The sequence below is a fragment of the Bos indicus genome, chromosome 7 (assembly GCF_029378745.1).
Source record: "Bos indicus isolate NIAB-ARS_2022 breed Sahiwal x Tharparkar chromosome 7, NIAB-ARS_B.indTharparkar_mat_pri_1.0, whole genome shotgun sequence".
Taxonomy (NCBI): Eukaryota; Metazoa; Chordata; class Mammalia; order Artiodactyla; family Bovidae; genus Bos; species Bos indicus.
The window spans coordinates 1,712,876-1,740,860 of NC_091766.1; the positions used below are offsets into that span (position 1 = coordinate 1,712,876).

The window sequence follows — 27,985 nt, forward strand, 5'->3', positions numbered from 1 at the left end:
TTATATGTATATATATATATATAATTATGACTGATTTGTGTTGTATGGCAGAAAACAACACAACACTGTAAAGCAATTATCTTTCAATTAAAAAAAAGTATTGGTTAAATAAATTATGGTATATTCATAAAATGGATGTATCTCTTGACATCAAGAGCTATGTGGAACACATTATTAAATAAAGAAATTGCAAAATGGTGTTCTTGGAATAATCACATTTTGGTTTAATGAAAAAAGAAAGCTCCAAACATCTGTCTGTGAGATACAAAGACACACACACACACTCACACCTTTTATTCATGTGCTGGAAGGATATATCCCAAAATGTAACACTGAATCAGCTGTTTCTGTGTAATGGGACAATATGTGATACTTTGTTTCTTTAAAAAAAAACTCTTTTTCAATCAGACAGAAAAAAAGAAATAAAAGGAATCCAAATTGGAAAAGAAGAAGTAAAACTCTCACTATTTGCAGATGACATGATCCTCTACATAGAAAACCCTAAAGACTCCACCAGAAAATTACTAGAACTAATCAATGATTATAGTAAAGTTGCAGGATATAAAATCAACACACAGAAATCCCTTGCATTCCTATACACTAATAATGAGAAAACAGAAAGAGAAATTAAGGAAACAATTCCATTCACCATTGCAACGAAAAGAATAAAATACTTAGGAATATATCTACCTAAAGAAACTAAAGACCTATATATAGAAAACTATTAAAAAAAAAAAAAAAAAACTTGTTTATATTTTTTGAAAAATATTCAACAGGCCAGAACAAGAAAACTACTGGGGGAAAAAAAGCAGCTGATCTGGTCATGGAGGGATTGGGGAAGCTTTAGATTCATGTCCAAACATGTAGTGGGAAGAAGGCGGGGCAGCGGCCCAGCCACAGTTCCTGATGCCCTGAAGTGGGGTGGAGGTTAGGGCGGGGCAGACTGTCTGGATTTAGTCTCCAGCACCTGGAGCTTAGGCCTCAGCCCTGGCTACTGGCTTCTGTGCAGGAGGAAAAGCCCATCAAAAGAAGGCTGTCTCCAGCGAGGGGCACTCTGCACCTCACGGCCTGAAAGTTCCTGCTCCGTTTTACCATCTGACTTTCCAAATCTCTCCTGAGTCTGTTCTCCCACTCCTCATGCAGACTTGTCTGTCCCTGATTTCCTGACTTATCTGCTTCATGTTCCTGCATTCTCCATTCTTGGCTGCTTCTAACTCATGACCCGCATGGTTGCTAGCTTCAACTTTCTCAGTCTCAGGCCTGACCATTTCAGTGTACTGCCTAAAAACCTCCCATGGTTCCCAAAGTTCCAGGGACAAAAGCTGAAGCCTCTAACATGGCACTTGCGATGTAAAACCTGGGCCGGCCTCCACCTCCATGTCACTCACTGGGCAGACCGTGTCCTAGCCATGGAGAACCATTTCCCGTTCCCAGACATGCCATGCTCTGTGTGTATGCCTCTGTGCCTTTGCCCGAGCTATTTTTCGCTCTTCCCCAGGACTTTTGCCAGCTGTTCCAGCTTTGGTCCAGTGCAGCACCCTGCACAGCCCTTTGCCAGATACCCCCTGCCATCTGCCCCTTCCTGCACACGTCTGCGGATCCAATGTAAAATCCCTGGCCCAAATAAGACATTTGATCTCGAGTCAAAATTCCTATCTTACCTGAGAATCCAAGTCTTCTCCTTTTAAGCAGAGGTTGGCATCAAGCACATTGAGTCCCACCAGCAGACCAACAATCACTGTCCCTTCTTCCTCCATCATTAATGCCTCAGGCTCATAGAACTCACTGAAAGAGATGGATACGACAGAACACCTTCACCACCCTTCTACTGGACCTCCTGACTTTTCACCTCTTAGCTCGTGGCCTGGCTGAGAGTTTCACCAGGAGCCAGAGGCTGCCTTGTGTGCATTCCCTTCTGCCTTTTATTCCCTCTCTCACTTTAAGTTCTGTGATCTCTTCTCTGGCCTCGTCTCTCTTCCTGGGGCTTAGAACGGACCCCTCCCACCTCTGGTCTAAGGTTAACTTCTCTGGTTGGACCCTGGAGCCCAGCTCTTCTCATTAGGCCCCTGTGTTCCTAAACGCCACTCTGTCCCTCTTTCCACCTGGCTGCTTCCTTCGTCTTCCTACATGAACTACTGCTACACTCACGTTCATGTCAACATGAAGTGCAATCCTGCGATCCCCACCCCCCTGACCCAGAACAACACTCTTCCCTCTCCCCTGTGTCCCGGGGAACACTGCCTGCTTTGACTTCCTTCCCTCCCAGTCCCCCGGGCCATGTGTAGTGAGGCTCCATCCGTCACCGCTCTGGTCATCAGTGATTAGCTAATACACCAGCGTGTGTGTGAGTGCATAAGAACTTGTTATCCTCAGAATTAGTTGTTTATTTATTTATTTATTATCATTTTATTTTTGGCAGTGAGCCATGTGGGATCTTGGTTCCCAGACCAGGGACGGAAGCTGTGCCCTCTATAGTGGAAGTGCGAAGTCTTCACCACTGGACCGTGAGGGCAGTCCCAGAACTAGCTGTTTAGAACAAAATCCGTACCTCAAAGTTATTCAGTATAACGGTCAGAGAAGAGTACAAGGTATGTAAATTATTTGAAATCAGTATTTATCATGAAAACATTTGTTCAGTAATAAGCCATGACTTGAAAACAATCGAAAATTTTGGATGATAGGCCATACTGTAAAAGATATTTTTATTTCAGTTAGATAAGAGCATTAGCTCTATAAAGATTTTTTCCTCATAAATTCTCATATCATAGAGAAAATTCCTCTTATAATGATTTCTTTTGTCTATAAAGATATAAATATAAAAAATGAACCCAGTCATAAATTACAGAGATAGTTTGTCTTTACTGATGCCAAGAGATATAAAAGTTTACAATTTGAATATGGAATCCTAAAATAGGTAATCTAGGTATGTTCTCTTATAAAAAGCAGGGTCTTATAATTTAAAATTGCCCACTGAATCTAGTTCAAGTCATTTCCCCCCTATTATCACCCAATCAAATACTATTTTGTTGAAACTTAATGGAGTATGCTGTCAGTTACCTGATCTTAGGTATTTTTGAAGAATTATCTTCAAAATGAAAATATGAATCTTCATTAATAAAGACTTTCAGACATCAGTGCTCAAAAAATAAAATTCTGCTATTTTAAAAGTAAGCCACAGAATAGTTATACTTCATAATAATCTGAATAAAAACTGTACAGGCTTGTTTAGGTTTTTGCGTTAACATCTTACAGAGAAACATGAATGAACCATTTGGCCAAGTCAATACATTCTTATTTTAATTCCTAATGATGTACAAAACTATGTTCTAATTACGAAGCAAAAACTAAGCGAAGATAGGTGATGAAATACCTCAAGAGATTTTTATTGTCTACAAGCACTTTCAGATAATCTGCTAGTTTCTTCTGCATGAGTGCAAGATAAAGCCAAGCTCTGCCCCTTCCCACAGCTGTCCTGTAATTCAAACAGAGGATCAGACTATTAAAGCATTACAACAAAAACAAAGGGAAAAAAGCCAACTTAGCCAGGGAGAAATATATTCACACACACACACACACACACACACACACACACACGCACGCTTGTGAATGCAAAGCTGCCCTGGGGGTTGCGGGAACACTCTGGGAAGGCTGAGGAAATGGCTCACTGCATTTTTTTCGGGACTGTTTGAAGTCTCTATCATAGGCATATATTTCCCTCCTTCCCCCTCAAAAAAAAAAAACCACAACAAAACCAGAAAAATATTTAAGCCAGAAATATCTGATTTCTGGAACAAATACAATTAGATAAAACTTTGCATGTATTCATACATTTCACAGGAAGCCAAGAAATATCAGGTTAGATTGTATCATGGATAAACATTCTTTCAAAAGATGAATATAGAATACAGTTATTAAAGTACTGAACTCACAAGATTTCTAAGGCATTAGCTTGAAATTTACTACATCAAGTTTATTTCTGACACAGTAAAATACACATAATATGAAGTTTACCACCTCATCCATTTTTAAGTGTACTGTTAGCTCTGTTAGGCACCATGTTGTGCAACCAGTCTCAAAGGTGCAATTTTGAAAAGATCTGTTTTAAAAGAAAGAAAAAGCCTCCCAAATATAGACCTAGCACTATTTAAGGAAAAAAAAGTTACTGTTCTAAGCAGAGTAACTGCATTTGTAATGTCCAAGAGAGTATTAGAGGTACTGCTGTAATCAATACCTGCCTCAAAGGGCTAGAAGGCACCCAACTTAATATAAAAGGCTTTGGATTCCCCCCACCTTTCAATAAATGATGTGAAGTTAGAGTAAAAGAAGAAAAGAAATAGGAAAAATGCACATCTACATGTCCTGCTTGGTGGGAGTACAAACTGGCACAATTCTTCCAGCAGGCAATTTAATGCCAGCCGGTTATCAAAGTTCTGCATCTAGCAAGGTAAGGAAGTAATTGAGGATGTGCACAAAGATGTGTGTTGGGGGTGGTCAGCACTGCAGTTTGGACAATGAGGATTTGAAGACAACCACAACTCCAGTACCCTTGCCTGGAAAATCCTATGGACAGGGGAGCCTGGAAGGCTGCAGTCCACGGGGTCGAGAAGAGTTGGACACGACTGAGTGACTTCCCTTTCACTTTTCATTTTCATGCATTGGAGAAGGAAATGGCAACCCACTCCAGTGTTCTTGCCTGGAGAATCCCAGGGACAGGGGAGCCTGGTGGGCTGCCGTCTATGGGGTCGCACAGAGTTGGACACGACTGAAGTGACTTAGCAGCACAAAGCCCAAAGTGGGAGGGGCTAAACAACAGAATGCTGTGTGCTCACTTCAAAAACAAAGTTGTGGATGAATATTTAATATGGAAAAAGGCTTAAAGTCTACTATTAAATGGGAAAAAAGCTACAGTATGTACAGCTTAATACTTGTTTTTTCCCCAGTTCTCCTTCTCTGTTCATTAATATACCGCTCCTAGTTAAGGTTCACATCCCAAGCATTTTTCTGCATTGGAAATAAATGTTCTTATTTTTCTTCCCTTCTTACAAAAATATTAGTATGCTACATATACCATTTTGCAACTTGCTCGTTTTACTGAATATCTGTTATTTTGAAATTCTTTCTGTACACAGGAAATTTCCTGTTCATGTTTTCATAGCTTTAAGATGTTTCACTACTGGACTGTGCCATGATTTATTTACCTAGTTTTTAATCTGCTGCTAAGTTGCTTCAGTCGTGTCCGACTCTGTGCGACCCCATAGATGGCAGCCCACCAGGCTCCCCTGTCCCTGGGATTCTCCAGGCAAGAATACTGGAGTGGGTTGCCATTTCCTTCTCCAATGCATGGAAGTGAAAAGTCAAAGTGAAGTCACTCAGTCGTGTCCAACTCTTAGCGACCCCATGGACTGCAGCCTACCAGGCTCCTCCATCCATGGGATTTTCCAGGCAAGAGTAGTGGAGTGGGGTGCCATTGCCTTCTCCAGTTTTTAATCTAGGCCATTTCTAATCTGCTGCTGTTACAAATGATGCTGCAACAGACATCTCTGTACATGTGTCATTTTCACGTGTTAGGTCTATGAGATAAAACCCCTAGAAGTAGAGTTACTGGGGCAAAAGGTAGATGCGCTGCTGGCTTCGGTGGTTAGTCCATGAGGACTGCAACAGTGATGCCACCGGGGGAGGCAAAGGTGAATCACAGTAGAAGCTTCTTTATTCGTCTGTCTGACTCTACAAGGATAATGACCAAGATATTAATTGTAGCTTTGTTTTTTCTGAGCAGTAAGCTAACAGAAGCATCGTTTTTGCTTGTTCTTATTTCCTAATTAAAAATTATGTAATAAGAAAAAAGACTGTTTTTAATTTCCAAAAAAGTAGAGAACCTTGTCTGTTGTCTGGGTTTACATGCCACTACGTGAAATCGTATTCGTTGTGTAACAGTATGTTTAATAGTGAACCATGATATGAAAACAATGTAAAGTTCTGGGTACTGGGCCACACTGTAAAAGACATTTTTATCTCAATTAGACAAGGAAATTAAACTCCAGAGAGATGACTCTCAGGACTCAAAGTCTGTCCTGCAAGTTTCAAACTACCTCAGAGCAAACAGTCTCTACTCTCCAAAAAATACTAATCATAACTTCCAAAATCCTGTAGAAATTTTAGAACTTGTGCTCCTGTTTAATGAAATGGTAAAAACACTGCAGCTGTTTATGGAGCAAAGCCAGCAGTCTTCTCACATGGCTCCCAAAAAGGCTACTACTCCAGAGGCATCAAGAAGAGGGAGTCACTCTGTATTTCCTTTTTGGCAGACACAGGGAGGATTTTGATACTTCAACTAGTTGCTTGTTCAGCATCCACAGGGTTAATAAGGGAACAGAAGCAGTGAGTTCAGCTGACAAGAAGCTCTTTGTTAGCATAACAAGACTTCGGAAATGCCCCTGTGCCTAAGTGGAAATAGAAGCGTGAGTGCAGGAGAAGGCAGACCCCTGCTCCACCCAATCAGACCACCCAAGGACAGGGTCTCTAGAGGGAGTGAGCTGGCTGGAAGGGATGGACAACAGGACCACGCACAGAACAACTGAAGAAACAAGGCAGATGTGGGAGGCTCATGAAAGTGAAAAGCAAAAGGGTCAGTTGCTCAGTCATGTCCAACTCTGCGACCCCATGGACCACGGTCTTTTGCCCATCCAATTTTCCAGGCAAGAATACTGAGTCGGTATCCATTTCCTTCTCCAGGGGATCTTCCCACCCAGGGATCGAACCCACACGTCCTGCATCGCAGGCAGGTTCTTTACTATCTGAGCCACCAGGGAAACCCAGGAAGATCACGGCTGGTGGGGGTGGTGGGGTGGGGTGGTGTCACCAAATAAATATATGAAAGTTTGTCACCTGCTATAGGCGAAAGCCTTAGGTGGCACAGGCCCACAGGGCTGAACCCAGGTCAGAGACAGAAGGCTTAAATCCTATGAACGCATGGGGTTCAGCAGCAAATGAGTTTAGCAAGATGCAGAGGGTTTCAGAGGCCAGGAGACCTGTGTTCTCTTCCTGGTTCCACCACTCAGTTGCCGAGGGACCTTGGGCAAGTTACTTAACCACTCTGAGTCTCAGTTTCTGCACTTGCAGATAAGAACACCAACAGCTTAGCTCCTAGGGATTTGTGGATGATGAAATGAAATAATGAAGTGCTAAGGCATTGTCCTTAGCACAATGCCTGGCACTTGGCAGGGCCTTAGTCAGTGGTGGTGGCTAATGTAATTACCCTAAAATGGAATAGGCTGGCTCTGCAGGAGAAGGTCAAAGAGAGTCTGGACAGTTAGGTTCCTTGTGGAAGACTCTGCAAGGGGCTCTGGTATGTACCCCAGGATCTCCTTCTCCTCCTGTAACTGCTCTTGCAGTGACAATACCTTTTCATTACAGAACCTTGTACGACAAGCAGGAATTATGGTCCTCATTTTAAAGAAAAGGAAACTGAGGCTCAGAATGGGGCAAATTTTGCTCAAGTTTATGTGGAAATTGAGCAGCAGAGCTGAGACTAAAGTCTAAGTAAAGTGTGGCTTGTGCTATAGTTTGTTCCAAATTAGAAGATACTTTATTAGCAAGGAATTGAGAAATGGATAAATAGAAGGGAGTTTTTTTTTTTTTTTTTAAACATCAAATTGATGTAACTACTTCTCACTCACTTTAATTCTGGTAGATTTCTGACACTAGTGGCTATATCTGATGCTTCTGGACAAAGTTTCTCCACCAGCTCCAAAGGACCAAAGAAAGATTTATTTTGGCCAATAAAACTCTTCTTAACTAAAAGGGAAAACAAAAGTATTATTCATAAGAACAGTTTGCAAAACGTCTTCAGGGGCCCTCAGTCTCTCTCCCAAAAGCCAAATGAAAGCTATGGAGCTGCACTGCTTATTCCTTCTGATTCAGTCTTGGGGACTGGGAGGAGCCAAATACCAAATGAGCTCTCCCTGCTTCTGATGACAGGGTTTCTCTGTCATACCCATTATGCTCCCTCAAGTATTTATTGCCCACAAAATAAAACAAGTGCTCAAATAATCATCTATGAGATCCTTGCCCTTTCTCCCTCTTACCTGATGCCAAAGTCAGTTCTTGATGGACTTTGTCAAATCATCATCACCATCCCTCATCTGAATTGCTGCAAGAACCTCCTAATGGGTTTCCTTGCTCCTAATATTGTTACCACCCCACCTTTCTAATCTGTTCTCCACATGGGTGAAAGTTTTTTTTTAAATGTAGATCTTATTTTTCCATGGCTGAAAATCCTCCAAATACTCATGAAATAAAATCCAACTCCTAACTTGACCTTTAAAGGCTGATGTTATCCAGCCCATCTCAACTACCCTGACCTCCTCTCCTCCTGTTGGCATGCCTCACTTACCTGGTGTCTTCCTCAAACCAAGGTTGGTCCCACTCAAGACCTCTGCACCTGTTTTGTTTTTCTAGAAAGGCTCTTGCCCCAAACCTTTGCACAGTTGACGCCTTCTCTCCTTTAGCTCTCAGCTCACATTTCACTCCCCAGAAAGACGTTCCCCTTTTACCCTAACTGGAAAGATTTTCCCTTGATTCCCTCTATCTTTTAACCAATCTTGCATCCCTGAATTAGTAGCATTTTGCAACTATTTTGCTTCTGAATTTGTTGTCTTATCTCCTCTCTAGAACTGTGCTGTCCGAGGTAGTCACTAGCCACAAGTGGTACTGAAATGTAGCCAGTGCAATTGAGATGTGCTTTAAGTGTAAAATACAGTGGATCTTTAAGCCTCACCTTAAAAAGAATGTAAAATATCTCACTAATAAGGTTTATACTGACTATATACGTCAAAATGATACTATTTTGGCTATACTGGGTTCAATAAAATAAATTACTAAAATTTCATGTGTTTCTTTCTGCTTTTTAAAAACGTGGCTACTAGGATATCAGAAATTACACATGTGGCTTGCATGGCATTTCTACTGGACAGCGCTGCTCTATAATGTCATGTCTTGTGGGCAGGGATCTTGTTTGTTTTGTGCACAGCTGTTATCCCAGCACCCAGAAGAATGTTTGGCATTGAAGATGCTGAGCGAAGTCAGCCTGAATTTTCACGCCCTGGAAGCCCCCCGCCCCACCCCGCCCCACGGCCGCGGCTCACCTCTCAGCCCATGTTTGAGGCAATGCTCCAGCACTACAAAGAACTGCTGCAGGGGGGCGTGATCTGCATCCAGGCTGCGGCCCAGGCTCAGGGCAGACTGGAGCAAGACCTTGATGCTGAGTTTCATCATGTGCATCAGGTTGACGCGCTCCTCCATCATCTGGCCCTTGGAAGCTGTAGAGTGGAAGCAGGGACAGCTTCGTTAGTGCACTGAATGTAGTCCCGGGTGAGGAGGCTAGACGCAGAACAACGAAGGGAAGACCCGTCGGCTGGTCTGCTCTGAGCACTCACGTGCGGATTAACTGGAGTTCTCAGCCAACCGGCCCCTATCCCCGGGAGGTCACAGCCTCACCCGGGCGGCTGAGGCCGTGGGTCAGTCTGCAAGGCTTCTCCCAGGTAGCTCCGCGCGTTGCTACGGCGACGGCCCTATCAGCACTCACTGCGATTGGTGTCTCCCACGCCCTTATTCCATTTTCGACCAATGGAACGATGCATACTCCAGAAAGCCTTGCCCTAAGCTAGGAGGCTTGCTGGGAAAGTGCTTCACCCCCTCTCGTTTCTATTGGAGGAGTCCAGCTCGAGGCCACGCCCCCAGAGCTCGCGGGCGCCATTTTGACTTCTCTGCCAGGAGGGAGGTATCGGCTTCCGGGCTTGCTTGGGGTGGGTCGTATACTAGCTAGAGGGATTCCTGAGCCAGCTGTTTTGTCTGTGAGTGCCACCCGGGGCATTCGGGGAAGCATCCATGCCTTGGTACAGGGCTCAAATTCTCGTTGCCCTTCTTTCGTGCACGATTAGTGCACTGTTTCACACTTCTTTTGTAAGGTAAAACCATTAGAATAAAATGCAAGCACTATAAACTGGTACAGTTAATAAAAGTTCAATCATTCAAGGTTTTTAAAAAAATCTTTATTACTATTATAAATAATTATAAAATACAATGTGCTAGAAGTTTCTTTGTATTCATTAATTGTATTTACACTTAATAACCACTGGAGTTCAGCAATATTTCATTAGATTATTTTTCATTTTGTTAGGTCAGATTTCAGTCCTCCAGTCTCCTCTGTTAATGGGATTCTCCAGGCAAGAATATTGGAGTGGACTGCCATTTTCTTCTCCAGGGCATCTTCCCAACCCAGGGATCCGAGGCCCGTCTCTTGCATTGGCAGGCCGATTCTTTACTACTGAGCCAAGAGGAAAGCTCATTTAATATGGAAAAATGTATAAAGGTGAAACAAAATTTTGCGAAAAAGTCTACCCTTAGTTAATTTTTGGGGGGGGGGGGTAGAATTTTTTTTTTTTTAAGTAGTTGTAAGTTTACAACAAAATTGACAGGAAGGTACGGAAATTCCCTTCCCTCACATGCATCTGGAGAAGGCAACGGCAACCCACTCCAGTACTCTTGCCTGGAAAATCCCATGGCCGGAGGAGCCTGCTGGGCTGCAGTCCATGGGGTCCCTGTGAGTCGGACACCACTGAGCGAGTTCACTTGCACTTTCATGCATTGGAGAACGAAATGGCAACCCACTGCAGTGTTCTTGCCTGGAGAATCCCAGGGATGGGGGAACCTGGTGGGCTGCCGTATATGGGGTCGCACACGACTGAAGCAACTTAGCAGCAGCAGCTGCACATGCATCAGTTCAGTTCAGTCTCTCAGTTGTGTCTGACTCTTTGCGACCCCATGAACCGCAGTTCACCAGACCTCCCTGTCTATCACCAACTCCCAGAGTTTACCCAGACTCATGTCCATCGAGTCAGTGATGCCATCCAACCTTCTCACCTTCTGTCATCCCCTTCTCCTCCCAGCATCAGGGTCTTTTCAAATGAGTCAGCTCTTCACATCAGGTGGCCAAAGTATTGGAGTTTCAGCTTCAACATTAGTCCTTCCAATGAACATGCACAGCTGTTATCAAGACTGGAACTTTTTTTTTTAAATAAGGATGAACTGCATTGCAGAGAAGGCAATGGCACCCCACTCCAGTACTCTTGCCTGGAAAATCCCATGGATGGAGGAGCCTGGTAGGCTGTAGTCCATGGGGTCGCTAGGAGTTGGACACGACTGAGCGACTTCCCTTTCACTTTTCACATTTGTGAATTGGAGAAGGAAATGGCAACCCACTCCAGTGTTGTTGCCTGGAGAATCCCAGGGACGGGGGAGCCTGGTGGGCTTCTGTCTATGGGGTCACACAGAATCGGACATGACTGAAGTGACTTAGCAGCAGCAGCAGCAGCAGAACTGCATTGACACATGATAACCAAGGTCCCAGTTCATCCTCTATGTTCACTGATGAAGTAAGTAGTATTGCACCTTCTGTGGGTTTGGACAAAAGTATAATATCATTATAATGACATCGTTATAATGTCAAAGTATTTTCACTGCTCATAAAAACTTCTGTACTGTGTATGCATCTCCCTGCTAACTCCAGGCAACCATTGATCTTTTTATTGTCTCCAGAGTTTTGCCTTTTCCAGAATGGCATTTAGTTGGAATCTATTTTTCTTTTTTTTTCTCCTTGACAGGTTCAAAGCCTTTTTAAGACCACTCATGGCCAACGTATGCATGACCAGAAGGGCTCTAGGTCACAAGCTCCCTGACTAAGTACTGCACCTCTTCTTCCAATATCGAGCCCTGTCCCACTGGTCCTGCCCAGCAGCCACATGGAGGTGAACAAGGACACAGTTTGGATATTTGTTCATTGAAACACTAGAAGTTTTGTGCCTCTTGTCACAGTGAACCCAGATTCCTGTCTGGTGGGCTATAAACAGATGAGCCATTTATTTAGGCCCTCTGCTCTACGTGCAACCCAATCCATGACAAATTCTTACTGAGTGACCTCTCAAGCCTAGGAAACTGTCACTCTGGAAATTAAAACTATTATAGACCCTCAGACTATAACCTAGTTCCAGCAGGAAAATAAGCCCTGGTTGGTGCACCCCTCTCTCTGCACCAATGCCACCTTTTGGTCTTTTAAATGTTTGCCCCTTGGATTGGAGGATGGGGTGGGAAGTATATGGTTGTTTACCAGTTGTTCATTATATATGTTAAGCAGACTTTCATATTTATTGTTTCCTAGTATTATTTCTATGACTTGCCTGTTAAATCTTTTAACTTTCTTGATTTGTTTGCTTTTGTCTTATGGGTCTGTGTATTGTGGATATTAATCCTTTGTTTACCTGCTTTCTTTCATCAGCAATAATTAATATGGATATATAGTTAAAAGAGCATATATGTGTATAGCTAAATCAAAAAGGATGATACTATGACTCTGAATTTATAATACAAGTATTAAGTAAATATGAATGAGACTCAAGACAGCCTGGGACTGAAAATTCCAAATTCTCAGCAAAACCCAAGAAGACAGCTACTGGGAAAGAAAAACTGGTCTAAATATTTCATCTTGGTTTTGGAAAAAGAAAAACAGATTTTAAGTAAAGCATCTGGGTGGGGATGGTATATTTTAAATATTGAGAGACTCCTATGTATTATTTATAAATTTGAAAAGTTTAATGAGATGGGTGATTGGGTGCAATCTCAAAAAGGCAGAATGATCTCTGTTCATTTCCAAAGCAAACCATTCAATATCATAGTAATCCAAGTTGATGGCCCAACCACTAATGCTAAAGAAGCTGAAGTTGAATGGTTCTATGATGACCTACAAGACCTTCTAGAACTAACACCAAAAAAGATATCCTTTTCATCATAGGGGACTGGAATGCAAAAGAAGGAAGTCAGGAGATACCTGGAGTAACAGGCAAGGTTGCCCTTGGAGTACAAAATGAAGCAGGGCAAAGGCTAACAGAGTTTTGCCAAGAGAACTCACTGGTCATAGCAAACACCCTCTCCCAACAACACAAGAGACGACTCTACATGTGGACATCACCAGGAGGTCAAAAATGGAATCAGACTGATTATATTATTTGCAGCGAAAGATGGAGAAACTCTATACAGTCAGGAAAAACAAGACTGGGAGCTGACTGTGGCTCAGATCATGAACTCCTTATTGCCAAATTCAGACTTAAATTGAAGAAAGTAGGGAAAACCACTAGACCATTCAGGTATGACCTAAATCAAATTCCTTATGATTATACAGTGGAAGTGACAAATAGATTCAAGGGATTAGATCTGATAGATAGAGTGCCTGAAGAACTATGGATGAGGTTCATGACGTTGTACAGGAGGCAGTGATCAAAACCGTCCCCAAGGAAAAACATGCAAAAAGGCAAAATGGTTGTCTGAGGATGCCTTACAAATAGCTGAGAAAAGAAGAGAAGTGAAAGGCAAAGGAGAAAAGAAATGATATATCCATCTGAATGCAGTTCCAAAGAATAGCAAGGAGAGATAAGAAAGCCTTCCTAAGTGATCAATGCAAAGAAATACAGGAAAACAATAGAATGGGAAAGATTAGAGAGCTCTTCAAGATAATAAGAGATACCAAGGAAACATTTCATGCAAAGATAGACACAATTAAGTACAGAAATGGTAGGGACCTAACAGAAGCAGAAGATATTAAGAAGAGGTGGCAAGAATACACAGAAGAAATACATGAAAAAGATCTTAATGACCCAGATAACCATGATGGTGTGATCACTCACCTAGAGCCAGACATCCTGGAATGTGAAGTCAAGTGGGCCTTAGGAAGCATCACTACGAACAAAGCTAGTGGAGGTGATGAGATTCCAGCTGAACTATTTCAAATCCTAAAAGATGATGTTGTGAAAGTGTGGCACTCAATACGTTAGCAAATTTGGAAAACTCAGCAGTGGCCACAGGACTGGAAAAGGTCCGTTTTCATTCCAATCCCAAAGAAAGGCAATGCCAAAGAATGTTCAAACTACTCCCAATTGCACTCATCTCACACACTAGTAAAGTAATGCTTAAAATTCTCCAAGCCAGGCTTCAACAGTACATGAACCAAACACTTGCAGATGTTCAAGCTGGATTTAGAAAAGGCAGAGGAACCAGAGATCAAATTGCCAGCATCTGTTGAATAATCGTAAAAGCAAGAGAGTTCCAGAAAAACATCTACTTCTGCTTTATTGACTGCACTAAAGGCTTTGACTGTGTGGATTACAACCAACTGTGGAAAATTCTTAAAAGAGATGGGAATACCAGACCACTTGACCTGCCTCCTGAGAAATCTGTATGCAGGTCAGGAAGCAACAATTAGAACCAGACATGGAACAACAGACTGGTTCCAGCTTGGGAAAGGAGTATGTCAAGCTTGTATATTGTCACCGTGCTTATCTAACTTCTATGCAGAGTACGTCATGTGAAATATCAAGCTGAATGAATCACAAGCTGGAATCAAGATTTCCAGAATTATCTATAACCTCAGATATGCAGATGACACCACCTTTATGGCAGAAAGCGAAGAAGAACTAAAGAGCCTCTTGATGAAAGAGGAGCATGAAAAAGCTGGCTTAAAACTTAACATTCAAAAAACTAAGATCATGGCATCTGGTCTCATCACTTCATGGCAAATAGATGGGGAAGTAATGGAAACAGTGAGAGACTTTATTTTCATGGCTGCAGAATCACTGCAGATGGTGACTGCAGCCATAAAAAACACTTGCTCCTTGGAAGAAAAGCTATGCCCAACCTAGACAGCGTATTAAAAAGCAGAGACGTTACTTTACCGACAAAGGTTCATCTAGTCAAAGCTATGGTCTTTATGTAGTCATGTATGGATGTGAGAGCTGGACTATAAAGAAAGCTGAGCACCAAAGAATTGATGCTTTTGAACTGTGGTGCTGGAGAAGACTCTTGAGAGTCCCTTGGCCTGCAAGGAGATCAAACTAGTCAGTCCTAAAGGAAATCAGTCCTGAATGTTCATTGGAAGGACTGATGTTGAAGCTGAAACTCCAGTACTTTGGCCACCTGATTCAAAGAACTGACTCATTGGGAAAAAAAAACACTGATGCCAGGAAAGATTGAAGGCAGGAGGAGGAGTGGACGAGAGAGGATGGGATGGTTGGATGGCATCACCGACTCAATGGACATGAGTTTGAGCAAGCTCCGGGAGTTGGTGATGGACAGGGAAGCCTGCGGTACTGCAGTCCATGGCGTTGCAGAATCAGACTCAACTGAGCATCTGAACTGATCCTTAAAGAAGATACCAATCCCTAGGCTATAAATGAAGTCTAGTGGTCTTCAAATGGGAATAAATAGGCAGGAAGTCCTGCAGAGGGCTAGGCAGGTCCAGATATTTTGAGGAACTTGATTTTTAGATCTCAAGTTTCACAGGCACTCTTTCTTTACCCACTCTACAGAAGAATCACAGTTCACTCCTTGTCCCGTATCTTCCTCCTGAGGCACTGACCTGAGGTACAGAAATTGCCACATACCAGATAGAGGTGAAGCTTCCTTTGATGATTCATCAAATCACTAAAAACTTGAAGAGATTCCAGTCTTTCATTTGCTGAACTTAGTTAAAGAAACTTGATCTTGGGGGAGAGGAGTGGTTTCTACCCGTCTGCTGGGTATCCTGAATTTAGAAAGTTAAAAAAAAAATTTATCTACAAGTAAAAATGTATGTAATTCTTTTTGGTTGGTCTCAATACTTATTCCTTGGATGTGCCATTAACTTGATGGACATGTTCTCTAAATGAGCCAAACTGCAGCCCTTGAAGAACACGTACACTAACTCTTTTTTATGCATTCTGGCCACATCTTGGCATATGAAACCCTAGTTCCCTGATCAGGGATCAAACACGTGTCCCCTGTGGTGGAAGTGCTCAGTCCCAACTACTGGACCACCAGGGAATTTCCTAAAGTCTTTCTGTTAAAACATAATGTATCGGCAAGATGTGATGATATAAGCAATGTTTAGATGTCTCCAACCATTTTGAGTGTCTAGGTTAAACAAAGTGAAAGAATTATAAGGCATAATTATCGTTTGATAGGTCTTGGTAAAGCCTTTTTTGGAGAACTTCCCTGAAAGAGAAATATCTTTAATGGTTGCAAGAAAGGTGATTTTCATTCGAACAAAATGAAAATCTGAACAAAAAATTTTTTGATCAAAAAAATGTTTTTAGATCAATGCGATTTGGGGCATATAACTTAGAAGGAGTTCAAAGACCTGAATAACATTACTATAACACAGCTGTCCATTTCATATCTGAGTTACTTTATTGTACAGGAGAAATTAACATAAGATTGTAAATCAACTGTACTGAAATAAAATATTTTAAAATGTTTGGTAGAATTTACCAATGGGGGCAAAACAAACCAACCTGTCCAGTTCTATTTTTTATTTATATGAGTCAGAGTTCTCAAGGATCACATCTATAAAAAACCCAAAAGATGGGAATAAAATTGATGCTGAGTTCCATCACATTTACATCAGTAAATCATGTATATTCATCTGCATTTTTTAAATTAAAAACAAAGACACCATTCAGTTCATTAAGAAAAGTAATTCCAAGAAAAAATTATGTATAATTACTTATAAAATTATATTTGTATCCCTTTAATCAACTTAGCATTACTAATAATTTTAATGGTAATTCATTATAGAAGAAAAAATTTTTTATACACTCAGAGCTTTAGTCACAAGAAAAGTTTATTATATTTTAATTAATTTACATATTTTTTCTGAGATGTATGATACGATGACCAATAAAAAAATTTAAAACATACATTAAGTGGATTGGAAATTCAAGGAATAAAGGGAAAAGTGTAAAATTTATAAATATTAAATAATTTTATTATTAATTTATTAACAAGATAGATGGCAGAGTTATCAAGTTGTTAAGGTATTGATCACTTGATACACTTAAAATAATGATACAGTGGTTTTATTTTAAAAAGTCAATTTTTACAATAAACCAAAAAGTTTATTGAAAATTATGATGAATTTTATGTATCAACTTTAAAAGTTGAAGATTTTTTTTAGGGGGTCATGTGAACAAAAAATGTGAAGACTAGTGTTTCAGGAAGTGGCTCCTACAGTCATTCCTGGGAACACGGTAGTGTTTTGCAGCCATCTCATCTATTCCCCAGTTAGGTTAGTCACCAATTCCCATTCGAGCTCAATTTAGAGTCATGGAAAATTTGATTGGAAGGATCTTTGTTTCATTTCTCCATATTACTAGCTTTGTGACCTTGGCTAAGCTATTTACATCTCTAAGCTTCATTAATAATAGTTCAACACAGCACACAGAATATCATAAAATTCTACACTTATCGAATTGCCAAGTAAATGGTCTGATCAGGGATCTCGACCTTGACTGTTACAGAGGGGCTGAGCCTGTAACATAAAAGAGTGACCCAGTGAGAGGAAAAGCTGGAGAAGACATAAAGACACCTTGCTAGAGGAATGCTAACTGATCATGTGTGCCAGATGGGAGTCAGAAGAAACTGGGATCTGGATTTTTAATAGAAAACCTGGTAATTGGCTAAAAAAAAAAAACCTAAATGCTTTTACACTGTGCAGGATGTGAAAAAAAAAAAAAGAATGCAGCTACCAGCACAAACATCTCAAAGGGCTGCCAGTGTGTTGTAACCTTGGTATAGAGAATACATATTCAGGAGAGTGGGCTCTACAGATTTCTTTTATTGGGTTCTGAATTAAAGAGAAGTAACTACAGTCTTTATAAATTTGAGTTTTAGTTTTGATTAGCCCTTTGGTGTCTCAAAAGATCTTATAATACAATATGGTGTTACACTGTACTGACAAGAAAACCATTTTACATTTTACTAATTTTCCAGAATTTTCACTTATCATCTCAATGGCTAACTTAAGGAGTTCAGCAATATGAAATGAAAAAGGCATTGTACTTCATTTTGGAAGGAGGCATATTACTTTGTGCAGTGGAGCTCTCATACGTGGAAAATAAAATTTGCCATTGGAAGACAACAAAGAAAGGCATAATATAATGCCACTTACCTAATGGCAAATATATATCTAAATACTTTTAAAATTAAAGAGTGACTTTTTCAGTGAGTTTTGTTATTCATCCTTTAGAAAAAGAATACCCCCAAACCAAACAACTACAGAGAATGCAATCATTGTGGCAAGCTGCGCTACCAGACCCCATGTGGGTTAACATTTTAATACAAGTCATTTCATGACATTCCACAGCATCTTTCTTAAACCTAGATCACCACAAAAGCTATCTGGCAAGAGTGCTGCTCATACTCAGTCTCTGCTCCTTCACCGCTCCCACTGAACAATCTCTGACCTCACTGCTTTTGTAAGCAGATAAGCAGATCAAAGGAAAGGAAATGAGCCAGCCCTGGCTGGAGTGGTGACCACTATCTTCTGACCTGCTTTCTGAGGCCTCTGCAGAGCATGCTACCTGGGTTTCAGTTCCTTTTCCCCATTCCCACTCCTGCTCTATCTGATGACTTAAAATCTGGCTTACCACTGGGAAACCAGTCACATAGCTCATGCCAGCTGTTCCCCACCCTTTGGCCCTCAGTAAGCCATGCTCACAACTTTTGCCAGATTTCAGTGGCAGTTGTTTACTTAACTGACTAAAAAATCCGTATGTATATATTACAGCGTATTACAACATTATTTAAAAACATCAAGGCGTTGAGGTGATGTAACTAAGCACTGGCTTGAGAGGAGGCTTGTCTTGGTTCAAGTTCTGGCTCTGCCATTTCTAAGTAACTTGGTCAATTTACTTTTTAATTCAGCCTCCCTCTTTATAAACAAGGAATAATAATGGTATCTATCACATGGGGCAGGCTACATGAGTGGAGGCATGAAGTCCACGACTACTTCCCATGCCCCTAAGGGACTGCAATTTCCTGCAGGGATGCAGTTCCCATACGGTTGGGTGGGTGAGAAGTCCCTGCCCAGTTCCTGCCTAATGTGCTGTGGTGCTGCTAGCCTGCAGCAGGCCAGTGGACACCTGGCCCTGCCCTGAGAGTCAAACGGCATAACATCAACCCTCCCTGGAGCAGCATGGTCATGCAGTATGTCAGGGACAGGTAGGGAGAAGCCCAAGGGAAATTCAATGGACCTGAGTGGCAGAGAACCTGTCCCACGGAGACAGTGGGAGATGGGACCACACAGGAGCCCAGCTCCAAGGCCCCACACCTGCTCCTTTGTCCCATGAGACTTCACTTAACACAAATTTAAAGATAAGAGTTTCTATTGTGGGTACTTTTGAGGGCCTGGCCCTGTGCAGTCATACTGATTAAAGCCTGCACTTCATGAACATCATGAAGCCAGTTCAGCTATCACCTAGGATTACTGTCAAGATGAAATGAACTAATATATGTACAGATTTAAGAATAATATCCGTTACCTAGGAAGCACAATATAAGTGCTACTTATTATTTATAGCATTACCATAAATAGAAAAGTATTTTTCAAATATTTGTTCAACAAATATTATTCCGTGCTAGGCACAGTTCTAGGCACTGGCACATTTCCTCGCCAAACAGCTAACATTATTTGCTTACTAACAAGCCTCTAAGAAGATCTCGGGCCTTGACTCTCTGGACTGAACACCAGTGGGTGGGCATACAGTCAAAACGTGTAAAGGTGGCAATTTAGTGGGAACTAGATTCCTGAGTTAAATAGGTTCCTTCATTACCTTCTAGTCCTGCTTTCTATTGCCAGAGACATACAGTTTCCTATCAAAACAAGTGAGATTTTAAACTGTAAAAATCTTTCCTAGCCATTGAAACTATCACAACTCACTATCCGTGCTTTTTACATCAAATATACACTGGATAGGATGGAATCAAGAAGCCTTAAAGGCACACTGTAATACTTGTTAGGGGGTACTTCACAGTCTTTAGTGAGCTCTGCCCCATAGCACTATGATGAAATGTTCTCAGTTCACAATCCAGTACAGTAGCCACTCACTACATGTAGATTACTGAACCACTTAAAATGTGGCTGTTGTGACTGAGGAACTGAATTTTTAATCGCTAAACATCACATGTGGGTAGTGGCTATTGTACTGGTTGGCAGAGCTCTAAATATCTGGCTTTACAGGACTTTCTAAGTCACACTCTACCAATCATTTAACGTTTCCATTCTTACTCATGTGCTGAAACTATTCTAGATGACAAAGGCTTAAAAGAGTTGATGATAAGAGATCATTGAAGGCTATAAGAACTTTGTGAATCACAAAATTCCTATTTTACAGACTGGAAAATGTGATGACTTGCCTGTATCATACAGCTCGTTGGTTGTAGTGGTCGTCTGGAATTAGAATGGGAAAGACTAGAGATCTCTTCAAGAAAATTAGAGATACTAAGGGAACATTTAATGCAAAGATGAGCACAATAAAGGACAGAAATGGTATGGACCTAACACAAGCAGAAGATATTAAGAAGAGGTGGTAAGAATACACAGAAGAACTGTACAAAAAGATCTTCATGACCCAGATAACCACAATGGTGTGATCACTCACCTAGAGCCAGACATCCTGGAGTGTGCAGTCAAGTGGGCCTTAGAAAGCATCACTACGAACAAAGCTAGTGGAGGTGATGGAATTCCAGTTGAGCTATTTCAAATGCTAAAAGATGATGCTGTGAAAGTGCTGCACTCAATATGCCAGCAAATTTGGAAAACTCAGCAGTGGCTACAGGACTGGAAAAGGTCCGTTTTCATTCCAATCCCGAAGAAAGGCAATGCCAAAGAATGTTCAAACTACTGTACAATTGCACTCATCTCACACACTAGTAAAGTAATGCTTAAAATTCTCCAAGCGAGGCTTCAACAGTACTTGAACCAAGCACTTACAGATGTTCAAGCTGGATTTAGAAAAGGCAGAGGAACCAGAGATCAAATTGCCAATATCTATTGGATCATCGAAAAAACAAGAGAGTTCCAGAAAAACATCTACTTCTGCTTTATAGACTATGCCAAAGCCTTTGACTGTGTGGATCACAACAAACTGTGGAAAATTCTTAAAAGAGATGGGAGTACCACCAGACCACCTGACCTTCCTCATGAGAAATCTGTATGCAGGTCAAGAAGCAACAGTTAGAACTGGACATGGAACAACAGACTGGTTCCAAATTGGGAAAGGAGTATGTCAAGCCTGTATATTGTCACCATGCTTACTTAACTTATATGTAGAGTACATCATGCAAAATGAGAGGCTGGATGAAGCACAAGCTGGAATCAAGATTGCTGGGTGAAATATCAATAGCCTCAGAAAGGCAGATGACACCACCCTGATGGCAGAAAGTGAAGAAGAACTAAAGAGCCTCTTGATGTAAGTGAAAGAAGAGAGTGAAAAAGTTGGCTTAACTAGGATCATGGCATCCAGTCCCATCTCTTCAGGGCAAATAAATGGGGAAACAACGGAAACAGTGAGAGACTATTTTTCTGGGCTCCAAAATCACTGCAGATGGTGACTGCAGCCATGAAATTAAAAGATGCTTACTTACTCCTTAGAAGGAAAGCTATGACCAACGTAGACAGCACATTAAAAAGCAGAGACATTACTTTACCGACAAAGGTCCATCTAGTGAAAGCTATGGTTTTTCCAGTCGTTATATATGGATGTGAGAGTTGGACTATAAAGAAAGCTGAGCACCGAAGAACTGATGCTTTTGAACTGTGGTGATTAAGACTCTTGGGAGTCCCTTGGACTGTAAGGAGATCAAATCATTCAATCCTAAAGGAAATTATTCCTGAAAATTCACTGGAAGGACTGATGCTGAAGCTGAAACTCCAATAGTTCGGCGATGTGATGTGAGGAAGGGACTCATTGCAAAAGACCCTGATGCTGGGAAAGATCGAAGGCGGGAGAAGGGGACGACAGAGGATGAGATGGTTAGATGGCATCACCGACTCAATGGACATTAGTTTGAGTACGCTCCGGAGTTGGTGATGGACAGGAAGGCCTGGCGTGCTGCAGTCCATGGGGCTGCAAAAAGTCGGACACGACTGAGCGACTGAACTGAACTGAACCGGAACCCTCGCCCTCTAAACTCCACCTGGTGTTCTGACTCCGCGGTGAGTCAGTATGCGCCGTCAACAACTAGAGATGTGAGCTGGCATGGAAGTTTGAGATTTAAAGCAGAGAAAAGTACATTTTCATTTCCTAAGTAAGTCCTTTAAAAATAAATAAGGACTAACTAAACTTAAAGCCGTCCAGTTTTTAGTATAAAGGTCACCGATGAGAATAAGAATGCTGTCTGGGGCACACCATAGGAAGTGAAATTGCTCCAATCTCAGGCCACCCACGCCCAGGTATTTATCTTGACTCGGACGCACGGTGTAAAGAAAACCGACGAGTAGTTGCGCGTGTTAACAACCTAACAAGCTGAGTCAGTTAAACAGTCTTGCCAGCCTGGCACCCAAGGCAAAACAACCACCTGTCTGATGGAAAGCTCACGCAGCGTGCCCGGCCGGAGCCTACCTGCGCGCACCACGTCGTCCGCGCCGCTTTCCGCGCCGCTCAGGCTCGCGGCCGCGCGCAGCGCGCTCCCGCAGCTGGCCGACAGGGTGCCTGTGGCTCTCCGCGCCAGGGTCAGGATGGGTGCGGACCAGCCTTCTGTCGCCGCCCGCGACTTCGTCGCCCTCCGCAGTTCGCCTGGGCCCGGCACCTGGCTCCGGTCCACGATTTCAAACTCTTCTCCCGGTTCCGGCCCCGGCTCCTGCTCCGGCCGGCAGCCGTCGTCCCCGTCAGCCATTTTGGCCGTGTCACGTGCCCCCGGCGGCTGACTAGCCGGGCGCGCGGGAGGGCGCTTTTACGTCCTCGCTGCTCGTTTTCGTGTTCGCGCCCGGTTTTCTTCCTCTTTACGGTTCTACTCTCCTTTCTTTCAGTTTAGAAAAGCTCGGGAAGGCGCAAGTCACACGTTCTTATCAGCTGGGGGGACTTGTTTCCGTTGAAGTTCCTCTTGGGTTTTCTCCCTTTTTCGTGGTTCCTCCTATCTGGCTTAAAACAGAGCCCCAAAGGCCGTAGTTTTCTTTGTGAAAGAATTCCCTCTTTTAAATTTTCATTTCATATTTTGCTTTGCTTAGCCATTATTCTGCGGTAGTTTTCAGAACAAGCCCTAAAAGAGCAGGTAAGGAAATTCTGCAACAGTTAAGGCAGGAAGGCAGGACTTTAAAAAAATAATTAAATAACTGAAAACTGACAACTTGGCAGTGTTCTTTTGAACACACTGTGGTGGAATGGGAATCAGAAGGTCCGGTTGTTTTTGCTCAGTCGCTCAGTCGTGTCTGACTTTTTGCAACCCTATGGACTGCAGGACATCAGGTTTCCCTGTCCTTTACTGGCTCCTGGAGTTTGCTCAAACTTTTTCATTGAGTCACACGATGCCATCTAACCATCTCATCCTCTGTCTCCTCCTCCTCCTGCCTTCAGTCTTTCCCAGCATCAGAGTCTGTTCCCATCAGGTGGCCAAAGTATTGGAGCTTCAGCATCAGTCCTTCTTCCCATGAATGTTCAGGGCTGAGTGCCTTTAGGTCTGACTGGTTTGATAACCTTGCTGTCCAAAAGACTCTCAAAAGTTCTCCAACACCAGGGTTCAAAACCATCAATTCTTCAGCACTCAGCCTTCTTTATGGTCCAACTCTCACATCCATACATGAGTACTGGAAAAACCACAGCTTTGACTATATGGGCCTTTGTGGGCAAAGTGATGGCTCCACTTTTTAATCGCTTTCTGGGTTAGTAGTATCTCTTCTTTCAAGGAGCAGGCATTTTTTATTTCATGACTGCAGTCACCATCTGCAGTTGTTTTGGAGCCCAAGAAAATAAAGTCTCACTGTTTCCATTTTTTCCTCATGTATTTGCCATTAAGTGATAGGACTCGATGCCATGGGCTTAGTTTTTTGAATGTTGAGTTTTAAGCCAACATTTTGGATTAAAAAGAGAAAGAGCCAACTCTCCTCTTTCACCCTGGGCAAGAGGCTCTTTATTTTTTTTTTTAATTTATTAATTTTTTAATTGAAGGATAATTGCTTTACAGAATTTTGTTGTTGTCAAACCTGAACATGCATCAGCCATAGGTATACATCCCCTCCCTTTTGAACCTCCCTCCCATTTCCCTCCCCATCCCACCGCTCTGGGTTGATGTGTGTGTATGTGTGTGTGTTAGCCGCTCAGTTGGGTCTGACTCTTTGTGACCCCATGGACTGTAGCCTGCCGGGCTTCTCTGTCCATGGAATTCTCCAGGCAAGAATACAGGAGTGGATTGCCATTCCCTTCTCCAGAGGAACTTTTCAACCCAGGGATCAAACCCTGGTCGCCTGCATCACAGGCAGAGTCTTTACCATTTGAGCTACAGAGAAGTCCCAGGTTTATACAGAACCCCTGTTAGAGTTTCCTGAGTCATACAGCAAATTCCCCTTGGCTCTCTATAGTACATATGGTAATGTAAGTTTCCATGTTACTCTCCGTACATCTAACCTGCTCCTCTCCTCTCCTCATGTCCATAAGTCTATTCTCTATGTCTGTTTCTGCATTGCTTCCCTGTAAATAAATTCTTCAGTATCATTTTTCTAGATATATATGTTTTAGAATATGATATTTATCTTTCTCTTTCTGACTTACTTCACTCTGTATAATAGGTTCATCCACCTCATTAGAATGGACTCAAATGCATTCCTCTTTATGGCTGAGTAATATTCCATTGTGTATATGTACCACAACTTTTTCTTTAGTTCCTCTTCACTTTCTGCCAGTAGGGTGGTGTCAGCTGCATATCTGAGGTTATTGATATTTCTCCCATCAATTTTGATTCCAGCTTGAGCTTTGTCCAACCTGGCATTTTTAATGATGTACTCTGCATATAAGTTAAATAAGTAGGGTGACATATACAGCCATGACTTTCCCAATTTTGAACCAGTTCATTGTTCCACGTCTGGTTCTAACTGTTGCTTCTTGACCTGCATACAGGTTTCTTAAGAGGCAGGTAAGGTGGTCTGATATTCCCATTTCTTTAAGAATTTCTGACAGTTTGTAGTAATCCACACAGAAAAAAGGCTTTAGCTCCAGCACTCTTGCCTGGAAAATCCCATGGATGGAGAAGCCTGCTAGGCTGAAGTCCATGGGGTCACTAAGAGTCGGACACGACTGAGCGACTTCGCTTTCACTTTTCACTTTCATGCATTGGAGAAGGAAATGGCAACCTACTCCAGTGTTCTTGCCTGGAGAATCCCAGGGACGGGGGAGCCTGGTGGCTGCCGTCTATGGGGTCACACAGAGTCGGACACGACTGAAGTGACTTAGCATAGCATAGCGTAGCATAGCATAGCCAATGAAGTAGATGATTTTCTGGAATTCAGTTGCTTTTCTGATGATCCAACAATTCAGTTCAGTTTAGTTCAGTCACTCAGTCATGTCCAACTCTTTGCAACCCCATGGACTGTAGCATGCCAGGCCTCCCTGTCCATTTCACCACTCCTGGAGTTTACTCAAACTCATGTCCATTGAGTTGGTGATGCCATGCAACCATCTCATCCTCTGTCATCCCCTTCTTATGCTTTCAATCTTTCCCAGCATCAAGGTCTTTTCAAATGAGTCAGTTCTTCACATCAGGTCGCCAAAGTATTGGAGTTTAAGCTTCAACATCGGTCCTTCCTATTAACATTCAGGACTGATTTTCTTTAGGATGACTGATTGGATCTCCTTGGAGTCCAAGGGACTCTCATGAGTCTTCTCCAACACCACAGTTCAGAAGCATCAATTCTTCAGTGCTCAGCTTTCTTTATAGTCCCAATGCTCACATCCATACATGACTACTGGAAAAACCATAGCCTTGACTAGATGGACCTTTGTTGGTGAAGTAATGTCTCTGCTTTTTAACATGCTATCTAGGTTGGTTATAACTTTCCTTCCAAGGAGTAAGTGTCTTTTAATTTCATGGCTGCAATCACCATCTGCAGTGATTTTGGAGCCCCCCAAAACAAAGTCTTCCACTGTTTCTCCATCTATTTGCCATGAAGTGATGGGACCGGATGCCATGATCTTTGTTTTCTGAATGTTGAGCTTTAAGCTAACTTTTTCACTGTCCTCTTTCACTTTCATCAAGAGGATCTTTAGTTCCTCTTCACTTTCTTCCATAAGGGTGGTGTCATCTGCATATCTGAGGATATTGATATTTCTCCTGGCAATCTTGATTCCAGCTTGTGCTTCTTCCAACCCAGCGTTTCTCATGATGTACTCTGCATATAAGTTAAATAAGCACAGTAACAATATACAGCCTTGCCGTACTCCTTTTCCTATTTGGAACCAGTTTGTTCCATGTCCAGTTCTAACTGTTGCTTCCTGACCTGCATACAGATTTCTCAAGAGGCAGGTCAGGTGGTCTGGTATTCCTATCTCTTTCAGAATTTTCCATAGTTTATTGTGATCCATACAGTCAAAGGCTTTGGCATAGTCAATAAAGCAGAAATTGATGTTTTTTTTCTGAAACTCTCTTGCTTTTTCAATGATCCAGAGGATGTTGGCAATTTGATCTCTGGTTCCTCTGCCTTTTCTAAATCCAGCTTGAACATCTGGAAGTTCACAGTTCACGTATTGCTGAAGCCTGGTTTGGAGAATTTTGAGCATTACTTTACTAGCGTGTGAGATGAGTGCAATTGTGTGGTAGTTTGAGCATTCTTTGGCATTGCCTTTCTTTGGGATTGGAATGAAACTGACCTTTTCTGGTCCTGTGGTCACTGCTGAGTTTTCCAAATTTGCTAGCATATTGAGTGCAGCACTTTCACAGTATCATCTTTTAGGACTTGATATAGCTCATCTACGAGAAGGCAATGGCAACCCACTCCAATACTCTTGCCTGGAAAATCCCATGGACAGAGGAGCCTGGTAGGCTGCAGTTCATGGGGTTGTAAAGAGTCAGACAAGACTGAGTGACTTCACTTTCACTTTCACTTTTCATTTCACTTTTCACTTTCATGCATTGGAGAAGGAAATGGCAACCCACTCCAGTGTTCTTGCCTGGAGAATCCCAGGGATGGCAGAGCCTGGTGGGCTGCCATCTATGGGGTCACACAGAATTGGACATGATTGAAGCGACTTAGCAGCAGCAGCAGCATAGATCAACTCCATCACCTGCACTAGCTTTGTTCGTAGTGATGCTTCCTAAGGCCCACTTGTCTTCACATTCCAGGATGTCTGGCTCTAGATGAGTGATCACAGCATTGTGATTATCTGGGTCATGAAGATCTTTTTTGTACAGTTCTTCTGTGTATTTTTGCCACCTCTTTTAATGTCTTCTGCTTCTGTTAGGTACATACCATTTCTGTCCTTTATTGAGCCCATCTTTGCATGAAATATTCCCTTGGTATCTCTAATTTTCTTGAAGAGATCTCTAGTCTTTCTTCTATTTCTTTCCTCTATTTTGTATGATCCAGCAGATGACTCTGCTGTTAATTAGCTAAATGGTGATAATAATAGAGCCAATCTCATTATTAAATAAGGAGCACATGGCAGACATGAATAATTGCACTATCTGTTTCTCAGCTATGTGGCTTGGGCAAGACAGGATCTGCTTGTTCGATATTATAGTCTTCTTCGTCACTTGGAAAAAAGAAATTTGTCTAAATAGAAACTTAAATTTCACTAACATTTAACACGTTATTTGCTAAATGTTGGCATATAAGCCTCATCAAACTAGGAGAAGTGTTTTGATTCCCAGAACATTTGAATTTCAAATTAAAAATATTTAAGTGACCGATATTTAGAAATCAAAAGAATTTACATAAAGATTTGGATGTTGGCCTTCTTTTGAGACATCAGAAGCTTTTGCAGCTCCATGTATTCTCTGATGGCAGCAAACTGGTGGAGTGCATGATGGCTGCCCTTTTTAAATTTTTAAAATACGTTAAAATTTTAAATGAAGAATAGTTGATTTACAGTGTTGTACTAGTTTCAGATGTATAGCAAAGTGATTTAGCTGTACACATTCT

General features: G+C 42.0%; 1 protein-coding gene, 1 long non-coding RNA gene and 1 other non-coding gene across 5 annotated transcripts in view; 1 reads left to right on the forward strand and 2 right to left on the reverse strand.

Moving 5' to 3' along the window:
• RUFY1 (RUN and FYVE domain containing 1) overlaps positions 1 to 22,778 on the reverse strand; it is a 64,594-nt gene extending 41,816 nt beyond the window's left edge. The window contains exons 1-5 of one of the 3 annotated variants that reach the window (XM_019963713.2): positions 22,482 to 22,778; positions 9,144 to 9,317; positions 7,677 to 7,794; positions 3,371 to 3,472; positions 1,662 to 1,785 (exon numbers count right to left, since the gene is read on the reverse strand). In XM_019963713.2, the coding sequence (XP_019819272.2) occupies positions 1,662 to 1,785; positions 3,371 to 3,472; positions 7,677 to 7,794; positions 9,144 to 9,317; positions 22,482 to 22,755 (792 nt within the window). In that variant the 5' untranslated portion in view covers positions 22,756 to 22,778. Of the gene's footprint in view, positions 1 to 1,661; positions 1,786 to 3,370; positions 3,473 to 7,676; positions 7,795 to 9,143; positions 9,318 to 9,434; positions 9,593 to 22,481 lie in introns of those variants that run through there. The other 2 variants (XM_019963712.2, XM_019963714.2) reach the window with 2 other exon arrangements.
• LOC139184017 (uncharacterized) lies at positions 9,602 to 15,669 on the forward strand. Its single transcript, XR_011567431.1, has 2 exons — positions 9,602 to 11,432; positions 11,661 to 15,669. It is a non-coding gene; the product is annotated as an uncharacterized lncRNA (long non-coding RNA).
• On the reverse strand, positions 11,817 to 11,946 carry LOC139184298 (small nucleolar RNA SNORA11). The gene has a single exon (XR_011567887.1). It is a non-coding gene; the product is annotated as a small nucleolar RNA SNORA11 (small nucleolar RNA).
• Positions 22,779 to 27,985: the final 5,207 nt, after the last annotated feature.